General features: G+C 44.8%; 1 protein-coding gene across 2 annotated transcripts in view; it reads right to left on the bottom strand.

Annotated features, from left to right (window-relative positions):
* Positions 1-10,295, bottom strand: part of LOC139765533 (frequenin-1) — a 163,851-nt gene extending 153,556 nt beyond the window's left edge. For both annotated transcript variants that reach the window (XM_071693056.1, XM_071693055.1), the window contains exon 1: positions 9,278-10,295. In XM_071693056.1, coding sequence (XP_071549157.1) covers positions 9,278-9,341 — 64 coding nt within the window. In that variant the 5' untranslated portion in view covers positions 9,342-10,295. The remainder of the gene's footprint in view (positions 1-9,277) is intronic.
* Between the last annotated feature and the right edge of the window lie 2,096 nt (positions 10,296-12,391).

The following is a 12,391-nucleotide window of genomic DNA, read 5'->3' as shown; positions in this document are numbered from 1 at the left end:
AACTCGCACAGGTGTAAACAAAACAGAGCCTTCCCCCCGTGTTTACATATCTGATGTAAAGTAAAAAAAAAAAAACTTTTCTTGCAATTGACTCTATTTCACAATTCATGGTGTAATTGGTCACTCTATTTCACAATTCATGGTGTAATTGGTCACTATTTCACAATTCATGGTGTAATTGGTCACTCTATTTCACAATTCATGGTGTAATTGGTCACTCTATTTCACAATTCATGGTGTAATTGGTCACTCTATTTCACAATTCATGGTGTAATTGGTCACTCTATTTCACAGTTCATGGTGTAATTGGTCTTCTCTCCAGATCCTATTTCTACTGCCAGTTTTCAACATATGACTTGTCTACATCTGGAGGCTGGGTTAATAATCTAGTGCCTATTTACTGTTTGCTAAGATTACATTATTTTTCCAGTCAGTTACTAATGAATACTACTTGAAAATGAACCATACACAGTAAATGAGCAATGGCCATCCCTTGTAAACAACCCACCTAAACTAAATGGCTGACGGCTATAGCTTGTAAACAACCCAATTACACTAAACCGCTTATGGCCTTCACTTGTAAATGGCTTCGATCCACTAAATGATTCAGGATTATCACTTACAAATGGCCCAGTTCCACTAAATAGCCAATGGTCATCACACCACAATTTTCATTACCAGTATGATAAATAAGCAATTCTATCTGTCTATCTATCAGCTCTAGTTAACTATCTGCTGTGGGTATCTGTCTATATATGTATAGACTATTGCAGGGTCGTATATCCATATAATATATGATTACATACTTCAATCTTCACATATATTTATCTTGCTTCTGGGGTAAATCTAATACTTTACTAACTACTTTATAAAGTACAAACCAATCACTGCAATTGTGATACTTTTCCTTAATCAGTAAAGTCTTGAAACTTTATTTTGTTAGTTTGTGAATTACTGGATATGATAATTTTGTATCTGATATTTTCTGTTACTTCTAAAAGTACTGATACCTTTTTTGTTCTAGTAATTGCCTAATGCGATTATAGTTTTCTCTCCTATACTTTTTTCTTCATAAAAAAAAATAGAGAAACTTTTACAATCTAACGAGGTTGCACATACCATTACTACATACTTTTTAATACTTTGAAATGTCTTTAAACTTTTATTACCAGTTTGCGAGGCGCCAAACACCCATCTTAATTACCTTTTAGATACATTTCTATGCCTTACTGGAGTCATTAATTACCCAAGGTGAATTTTTTCCTCAATGGGTCGATCTTCTAATTAACTCTCTGGCTCTACCAACGAGAGAGAGAGAGAGAGAGAGAGAGAGAGAGAGAGAGAGAGAGAGAGAGAGAGAGAGAGAGAGAGAGAGAGAGAGAGAGAGAGAGAGTGTTGTGTGAGGCAACAAAAAACATGTGTGAGAGAATGTGAGAGGTGGCTCCACCTCCCATAATGACTGTGATGGTTTATCCCTGACCTTTAAGGATCAGGTCAAAGGTCACGCTTTCATAGTCAACGGGCCGGGCGGGCGGGCGCACCCCCCCCCCCCCCATTCCACCTCCCACGTTTAAGGGTCGTGCCGTCGTACTCAAAGGGTCGTACCGTCGTGCTCAGAGGGTCGTACCGTCGTGCTCAGAGGGTCGTACCGTCGTGCCCAGAGGGTCGTACCGTCGTGCTCAAAGGGTCGTACTGTCGTGCTCAGAGGGTCGTACCGTCGTGCTCAAAGGGTCGTACCGTCGTTCGTGCTTAACAAGAAACACAGATGAGGGCATTTGTTTAACTGCCCCTACGCAACCCACACCAGCACGCTACAAAATACAGCAAAATACCGTGAATACGAAAACAAAACAAAAAACCAAAACACCTAAAAAAAAAAAGATGACCTTTTGATGTGTGTGTGTGTGTGTGTGTGTGTGTGTGTGTGTGTGTGTGTGTGTTTTCTGAGGCTGGGTCAGCCGCTGCTTCTATCTCTGGCGACCCCACACGTACAGTTAACACAGAGCAAAACTGGATCTTCTATTTCTGGTCGCAAGTGGCGGGGGGAGGGGAGGGGGGGGGGAGCGGACACACGAATTGTGGCCAGGGATGAACGAACGGTCGGTCGCCACCGATGTGGCGTGAATTACATTCCACTTGTGGAGGTGGCGCGCTACACTACTTCACGGATTACATTCCACTTGTGGAGGTGGCGCGCTCCACTACTTTACGGATTACATTCCACTTGTGGAGGTGTCGTGGGTGATACGGAACACGGGTACAGTAACCACAGCCTCGCTGTGGTCATACCAGATGAATGGAAGAGTTGTGAGGACGGGCAGAGATAACGTGGGTGAGGTTGTCATCATACGTAAGATACGGCCTGAACACAGGTGAAAGCAGGAGAGATAGTGGGAGGGGGAGGGTTTCCCATTCCACTCTGGCTGGGACAAGAGGTGGAGGTAAAGCAGTGGAATACAGTTGTTCACCAGAAATAAATCAAGTCCTGCAAGTGTACGTGTTCCAACCTCAGGTTTTTGGGGAAGGAGGCTGTCCACTGTTTCTTCTGTGAGGCGTCCAGGACAGAGCAGAAGACGTCGTGGTTATGGCCGATCCCTTCTACGTCGCGGCTGGACTGAGTGCCACTGTTTGGTAAGTAGATGGTCGGACACGAGAGAGAGAGAGAGAGAGAGAGAGAGAGAGAGAGAGAGAGAGAGAGAGAGAGAGAGAGAGAGAGAGAGAGCAAAGAGCAAGAGAAAGGAAGTGTGAAGACTTGCGCTACACACACATGCAAATGCTATGGAGATGCCTAGCGTCGGGACAGACGTTGCACCAGTGCCCCTGAGGGAGGAGGACCAGAGGTGAATGACAACAGGACAGAAGGTCGTCTCCAGTAGACCTAGCCCTGCCAAAGCCATACTGATGATCGTAAAGAAAGGGAACGAGATTTTAAGCGTTTTTGGAAGCGAGAGTTTGGGGGGAAGAGTTTCAGTAACTTTGGAGACAGATGACGTGGGAGCGACGGGACGACACTTGGCATGGTTAGAGAGGCGTCTTCATTCTCCGCGATGCCCCTACGTCGATGGAATAATCTGGGGAATCAAGGAGGGCAGAGACCGGGGCTACAGCAGGTCAGGGGCGCGCGATCTTACAACTCCGGGTAATATAATGCCGACCAGAACAGACGCCTCGTCTAACTGAAGCTGGGAGCGTACAAGGACGACCTTCCACGAGGAAAAATAGATGACAGAAACTCACGGGGAAGACACAGCGAGGGAGGACTGCATACGAGGAAGCATTCATACCTGTGGCCGTCGAAAAGAGTGGCTTTACACACGCAGTAGAGTCGACTACGTAGGTGTTAGCAGGTCGACGGAGAGGAGGGAAGGCCGTGACTGCATAAGGGCTATACCTGAGATGCTTCTGGTTAAGGATGCGAAAGATACACCAGTGCAGATCCGATCGGCCCAGTGTCTGCTCGTGAGGGTACGTATGTAGGGCTGACGATCTGACCAGTTGTGGTCCAGCTTGCTGTCCCAATTACCACGTACACCAGGCTAAAGGGAGGTTGACCCATCATTGGGAGGGACAAAATGTTAGTAGAAGGGATGTGGGACTCCACCCATCCCAAGCCAGGATGTTTACTTTATAGACTAGAATGTAAAGTGGTTCTCCCGAATTCGGAGACTGGCGTTCAGGTGAGCGTGGCTGAAATGTTTTATGAGTGACACGGTTCGACTCCCAGCAACACGATGCTCTCTCCCCTGGCTGTTGTAGGGATGAGGGATGACTACAGCCAGAGTGACTGGTGTGTGGGGGATTACAAAATCCATAACCAACAGTCGTTCTATTGATGTTCTCAGCAGTAATCCACAATGTCGTTAGCGACGGGGGATTTACTGCTTCGCTTTCTGCTACAAATGATAAGATAAGATAACGGCCCTGATACAACTTGCAACTGGCCACGACGAGATAACACGAGATAACGCTACAACGCAGACACGAATGACCAACCCCACAGTCACCTGGCGTCACCCACCTCATATCACCAGAAGATCGCAAACCTCCAACAAGATAACCCACACAAGGCAAAGATAACAAGATAACCCACACAAGGCAGAGATAACAAGATAACCCACACAAGGCAAAGATAACAAGATAACCCACACAAGGCAAAGATAACAAGATAACCCACACAAGGCAGAGATAACAAGATAACCCACACAAGGCAGAGATAACAAGATAACCCACACAAGGCAGAGATAACAAGATAACCCACACAAGGCAGAGATAACAGACTATGATAAAAGACCTGAACCCCCCCCCCCCCCCACTTCCCCTTTCCCGCAATTAGAAGAACCCACAAGACGATCAACGTCAGTCTGTATCATTCATTTGTTTCATTAACAACTTCTTCGTTGTGTCATCACCATAGTACCCCTCCACCCCCCCCCCCCCCACCCCCCCGACACACACACACATTCTAATCAAAGACAAAAAAAGAAATAAAAATGCTTCGTGCCGGAATAATTCACCGATCCTTAATTGCACTTTCAAAGCTATGTTTGGTAATTAAGATATATTTAGACGCTAGAGGTTCCTCGATGCATGATGACACACACACACACACACACACACACACACACACACACACACACCCCACCCCATCCTCAATCCTCCTGGGAGACACACACACGACGTTTTCTATGCCCGTCACGTCTCGTTATATCGCGAGTGTGATCGTGGAAGTGTGTCGTCCAGGCTGCTGCCACAGACGTGGTCATGTGGAATGCATGACTCACATCGGGCTGGATTTGGGCTTTCCCGAGAGAGAGAGAGAGAGAGAGAGAGAGAGAGAGAGAGAGAGAGAGAGAGAGAGAGAGAGAGAGAGAGTTACATACAGCTATGTTATATTTAGATATTTCATCGTTGATACACATAAGTGTCGTGTACTTATGAACCGCTTTCCCCCCCTCTAGCATTTACCTACTTATAAAAGTATTGCTTAAGAGACCGTCCAATAATTTACCATAAACGGGATTTAATATGTCACATATGTACCATTACATCACCTTCTAACAGTCACATATATATCACTATATCACCTAACAGTCACATATATCAGTATATCCCTTCTAACAGTCATATATGTATCAGTATATCCCTTCTAAAAGTCACATATGTATCATTATATCACCTTCTAACAATCATATATATATATATATATATATATATATATATATATATATATATATATATATATATATATATATATATATATATCCCTTCTGTCACATATGTATCATATCGCCTTCTAACAGTCATATTTTCATCATCATATCACCTTCATACTTACTTAGGGAAGGTGCAGCTAAAGTAAATGATTCGAAAAAGCTCTTCAATATCTACTTATGGAGCATTCACTCTCATCATGATTTCCTACTTAAAAAAGTGTCGCCCTACTTAGAAAATATTTTGATAAATCACACACATCAAGTTTCCTTTCCCAGGAGAGATACTTATAAAGTATAACACATTATCACCTTTACTTATAAAAAGGTGCAAGATCTATATAAAAGTAAATATTTACATAAACACACACTATTAAAGTTGCATCGCCTACTTAAAACCGTGTCTTAAAAACATACCACACTAATTGCAAGTAAATGCCACACTACATCTTCCACTTCTAGATTACCGTCCTTTTTTTTACCACCTACTTACACTTTTCCTGGGACACGACCCAATACGTTGCGTCGTAATCAATCGTAAGTTAATAAAGTATTTCTAAGTACGATTTACGGGCGCACTTGATAAGTCACCCCTGTCAGAGAAAAACGCAATAAATCACACTTAAAAAATGTTTATTTTCTTGGCATTAGATTTAGTTTCCCCTCGAGATAATGTGATTAAAATTCTTGTAGCATTTATTTTGTACCTCTCAACAAAGGCCTGGAATTTCTATTGTAGACGCCGCCGTTTTCTATGCGGCACCAACCTCCCTCCACTCCCCCACAACACTCACCCACCCACACACAGCCCAAGACCAATGAAATTTTGAAACAAACTTTATGGGTATTTCCCTTCTGTGGGAAATTACTTTTTTCTTTTCATTCTTTCCTTGAGTAAGGATGGGTATTCATTGTATCTTTCCTTCAGCGCGGAGGGATTTTCTTTCTTGGGTGAGGAGGGTGAGGGGTGAGGAGTTTATACCATGTAGACGTCTACGTCAACAGCGTCTCGGGGGCAACAAAAATTTTTCATCCGTTTTCTCTTGGATGGAAAGAGTACTTTTATGATTACGTCTAATTTACCTCACTAATACCAATTGAAGCTTCAATTATACACGTCCTTTATTTATGATGTATTCACTGAATTGAAATATATATAAATTCTTTTGTGTGCATTTTCACTGTCATTTATAAACATGGAATATTGGAAGTAATTTACATACACGGACAGAATTCTTGTCTGCTCCATAAACACCATAATAACTTGTCACCACAATCCAATATCTACTTTCTGTGTCATATATCTATCTATCTATCTATCCTATATATATATATATATATATATATATATATATATATATATATATATATATATATATATATATATATATATAATGCATGATTTTATATTTAGATTTCTAAATTCTAAACGTCTTCGTCTAATTACATTTACATTAAAACTTTTCACCTAAGTGGTTGTGTGAGCGAGCGTTTATAAGACTTTTTTTTCAAAGTCCAGCGTTACTTGTTACAGAAGGGCGATGTTTTCCACCTCACACTAGCTCTGTCCTCCTCTTGTCTCACAGCACACACGACGATATCCAACGTAAGATGGTGAGCGGGTCCCGGATATAATAATGTATATAAATTCCTCACATTCACTACACCTTCATACTGATATATGGGTGATGAAGCGCTACCTCTGAGCTACAATATATATATATATATATATATGTCATTACGCACGAATCAATACATCGACTGTGGTGAATAGTGAGCTGTCAGGCTCTCTCTCTCTCTCTCTCTCTCTCTCTCTCTCTCTCTCTCTCTCTCTCTCTCTCTCTCTCTCTCTCTCTCTCTCTCGTAAGCGGTATGACCGCCGCCTGGGTATTGGAAGGCTTCGTGGCGGGGGGCCTGCAATAAGTGAGTCAGCACTTCAGTGGCTGTCGAGTGTCACTCCGGTGAACTGTCTTATCTTTCTGCCTGACATAGCCACACACACACACCCACACACACGTGCGTGGGAGGGTCTGCTGTCATTCAGTCCCCAGACATAGAATCTCGCCATCAAACACATCAACACTTGGCGACACGTTCAACCACACGACTCGTTCCTCGTACCTCTGTTCACATCAGTCTACTCATGCGTAAATATATATACATACAGACGGCTCTATCTATCCATCCCTAACATCAACGATATGTTATCTAATTACTGATAGTTTTGTGTTATCTGGTATAATCCTGGAGCAATTGTTTACCCTCAAGCGTTGTGTGACGTATCATTCCAAGCATCTGTGGCATGTAAAGTGACTACACTATACGGTATACAGCATACGGTATACAATATACGGTATACAGCATACGGTATACAATATACGGTATACAGTATACGGTATACAATATACGGTATACAGTATACGGTATACAATATACGGTATACAGCATACGGTATTCAGTATAGAGCATACGGTCCACAATATACGGTATACACAGTGTGTGTGTGGTATAACACTTGGAGTACAATCTAATAATTTATATACTTACTACTTTAAATCTCGCAGTAGACCTATCTATAGTCTATCTGGCTCCCCTCAATACATCTCTATCCCTCTAACTGCCCGATCATCGATCTATCCATCTATTCGTCAATAGATGTATCAAAATCCCGTCACTCACGCTATCTATCGCGACCCTTTACCATACATGATAAGAGACTTGGAGTCTTATGAGAAATACGACTCACTTCATTTTCACACAAGAAAATGAGAAGGGGGTATAGAAAATGCGGAAAAAAGTATAAAGATAATAACAAAATATATGTATATAGATTACATGACTTTTTTTTTAAAAGGCATATAACACATAACAGAAACAACCCCCCCACCCCCACAGTTTCTGGGAGTATGTACAGACCTTCCCATAACCCCCTCACCCTACGCAATCAGACTGTATAGATAATCTAAACGCTATAGCTATAACCTATAGCCTTATAACCCGGCACTATCGGGGTTACCCCCAGTACGGCACAGCCGTTCATCGCTATCATAATGACATGTTCATCATAATTAACACCAGCAGTGACAGGTCATTACGAGGGTAGCATATCTCATTACACACCTAATCAATAACTTTTTAATTGGATTATACGAAAAAATGGTACAATAGTGTCATATATATATATATATATATATATATATATATATATATATATATATATATATTTTTCTTTTTCTTTTAAACTATTCGCCATTTGCCGCGTTAGCGAGGTAGCGTTAAGAACAGAGGACTGGGCCTTTTTTGTAATATATATATATATATATATATATATATATATATATATATATATATATATATATATATTTCTTTCTTTTAAACTATTTGCCATTTCCCGCGTTGGCGAGGTAGCGTTAAGAACAGAGGACTGGGCCTTTTTTGGAATATCCTCACCTGGCCCCCTCTGTTCCTTCTTTTGGAAAATTAAAAAAAAAAACGAGAGGGGAGGATTTCCAGCCCCCCGCTCCCTCCCCTTTTAGTCGCCTTCTACGACACGCAGGGAATACGTGGGAAGTATTCTTAATCCCCTATCCCCAGGGATTATATATATATATAACTTTCATTTACGAACATGATGCCTTTGTAAATGTATCTCTAACGTTTGGTTATTTACAGAAGTCTTCGAAACCGAAAGAAAGACGCGTTTACAGGGAAGCGTAAATCTTTGTAAATGTGGCAGTAAACACCGCTTTGTAAAATGACTTTGTAACACTTTGTTGTGAACTGCGAAATGTGATGAAAAAGTACGGAACTTTATAAGATGCTAAGAAGGGGGATAAATGATTTCATTTCCGTCACAAAGATGTTAGCAAGTGTAACACACACTGAGAGTAATTGTGCCAAAATAATAACAATTTGGCGATTATTGTAAAATCTATAATTTGATAACAAACTTTTGTAATACCAATTTTCTTAAAATATATATATAAAAAAGCTAATACGTAAGTCTTCTGATGAAAAAGGGTTTCGCTAAAAGTTACAAAGAAAACGGGATGTGGCTGGGTACTCACAGTACGTTTCCTCCGTCAACTTCTGGATGGTCTCTTGTTTGAGTTTGGAGTTCTTTTTTCCCATCTTGGAAGGTCTTGGAGGACGTTTGTACGAAGAGGAGGAGGAGGAAGAGGAGGAGGAGGAGAAGAGAGGAGGAGAGAAGAGGAGCGCGAGTGGAGGAGGGAGGGGTTTGTTTCACTCGCTTGTTAACTGTCAACTACCCTCTGCCTTGTTGCGAGTCCCTTCTACCCCTCCAAGAGCCGATGGAACCGCCTGCCACCGAGCATCGTCCCCCTCCAAACGGACCACACTGAATTCCTCCAAAAAATTCCTTTTTTTAATTTCCCTTTCTTCTTATCTCACTGTAAACTGCTGCTTGTTAGGAGAGGTTGAACCACCACACCGCCCCTTTCGTTCCGGTTGGTTCACGGCTTCGAGGACCACATCACCACCGAGATATCATCACCACATTCTGGCCCCCTGTGTGAGAGGCCCCTGGGACGACCATTAATCTACCTCAGGGGAGACATACATACACACAAGAGGCAGGACGACCCACGAAGACGACCTCCCCCTTAGAGAAAAAAAAAAAAAAATCTTGAGCAAACTTTTTTGGTTGATTCTTTTTTTTTTTGGTTTTGTTTTTGTACCGAATGAATCCAATTGCGAATTAGGTCAGAGGGTGAGGGTGGCGTGAGCCGACGACGAGGTCGACCCCCATGGAGTGGTGGTGTGTGGTGAGGGAGAGAGAGAGAGCCGGTGATGTCCTGGTCCACACGAGGGGCGAGATGAGGAAGCTGTCTGTCTTCTTAGGGAGGTGGTGGAGGTGGAGGTGATGGAGATGGTGGGTGGTGGTGCTGTTCCAGGTCTCGGGGCTCTTGTGTGTGTGTGTGTGTGTGTGTGTGGCTGGCCTGGAACGCGGGACGGGTTCCAGCGGGCCGAGAAGGGGGAGGGGGCTGGGCTGTGGGCGGTCGGTCCGGTCCGGTCGGTCGGTCGGGACGTGATGCACTCCGTGGACTCGGCTGGAAGGAACTGGAGGCTCCAGCCGCTCTGGACCACGGCTAGCCCAACTTCCAGCGCCCTTTCCAGGACCAGCGATCACAATATACGGGACTTGTGCGGCATTTCTCCGAGGTTTCTCCTCATCTCTGACTCGTTTCCAAGAGCCTCAATGTCTCTCGTGACATGTCGCGTCAGCTTACCCAGTGTGAGGAAGCTTACAGCTCAGAGTAAGCTTGAATCACCTGGAAAAAAGCTTAAAAAGTCCAGGTGCCAAGTGGCGGCGTGTGGCAACCGCGTCAACGCGCATTGCTGCACTCTGAGTTTTGGTCTGCTCGATACCCCTCCTGACGATACCCCTCCACACTACCCCTCCTGACGATACCCCTCCACACTACCCCTCCTGACGATACCCCTCCACACTACCACCTCCTGACGATACCCCTCCACACTACCCCTCCTGACGATACCCCTCCACACTACCACCTCCTGACGATACCCCTCCACACTACCCCTCCTGACGATACCCCTCCACACTACCCCTCCTGACGATACCCCTCCACACTACCACCTCCTGACGATACCCCTCCACACTACCCCTCCTGACGATACCCCTCCACACTACCACCTCCTGACGATACCCCTCCACACTACCCCTCCTGACGATACCCCTCCACACTACCACCTCCTGACGATACCCCTCCACACTACCACCTCCTGACGATACCCCTCCACACTACCCCTCCTGACGATACCCCTCCACACTACCCCTCCTGACGATACCCCTCCACACTACCACCTCCTGACGATACCCCTCCACACTACCCCTCCTGACGATACCCCTCCACACTACCACCTCCTGACGATACCCCTCCACACTACCCCTCCTGACGATACCCCTCCACACTGCCACCTCCTGACGATACCCCTCCACACTACCCCTCCTGACGATACCCCTCCACACTACCCCTCCTGACGATACCCCTCCACACTACCACCTCCTGACGATACCCCTCCACACTACCCCTCCTGACGATACCCCTCCACACTACCACCTCCTGACGATACCCCTCCACACTACCCCTCCTGACGATACCCCTCCACACTACCCCTCCTGACGATACCCCTCCACACTACCCCTCCTGACGATACCCCTCCACACTACCACCTCCTGACGATACCCCTCCACACTACCCCTCCTGACGATACCCCTCCACACTACCACCTCCTGACGATACCCCTCCACACTACCCCTCCTGACGATACCCCTCCACACTACCACCTCCTGACGATACCCCTCCACACTACCCCTCCTGACGATACCCCTCCACACTACCACCTCCTGACGATACATCTCCACACTACCCCTCCTGACGATACCCCTCCACACTACCCCTCCTGACGATACCCCTCCACACTACCACCTCCTGACGATACATCTCCACACTACCCCTCCTGACGATACTCCTCGTAACGATATGCCTCCAAGCTACGTGCCTTAATACCCCTCACTACTCTCATCCTCCAACCTACCACTCTGTCCGATCCTTCTCACTTCTGGTCTTGGATCTTTCTCAATCTCCTTATCCGCTTAGCCATGTATTACTGAAATCTTTCTCACTTCCTCCCCACTTTTCTCTACCCACCTTTTCTTCGACAGTATTCCTCTTGACCACTCTAATCTTTCTCCTTCCTTCTCCATCCACCTCACTAATCCTTGCTCGACACCCCGACCCCCCCCCCCTCTCTCTCTCTATCTCTCCAGTCTTGCTCTCTTCTTCCTCTCTCTCACTAATCTTTCTCTATCTTTATCTGTCTCCTTCGCGACTTTCCACCTCATATTCTCCTCCATTTCGTTTATCACACACACACACACACACACACACACACACACACACACACACACGCAAGAGAAACAAACAGACAAAGAGATACCGCGTCTCTCTCTCTCTCTCTCTCTCTCTCTCTCTCTCTCTCTCTCTCTCTCTCTCTCTCTCTCTCTCTCTCTCTCTCCCGGGGAGATACACTCATACATATGCATGTATACACACACGCGTTCCCATGTATACAAACACACGTTCCCGTGTATACATGCTGGCTGCCATGTATACATGCACGCTCCCATGTATACACGC

Source organism: Panulirus ornatus, chromosome 55, assembly GCF_036320965.1.
Source record: "Panulirus ornatus isolate Po-2019 chromosome 55, ASM3632096v1, whole genome shotgun sequence".
Lineage (NCBI taxonomy): Eukaryota > Metazoa > Arthropoda > Malacostraca > Decapoda > Palinuridae > Panulirus > Panulirus ornatus.
This window is presented reverse-complemented; position numbering and strand designations above follow the sequence as displayed.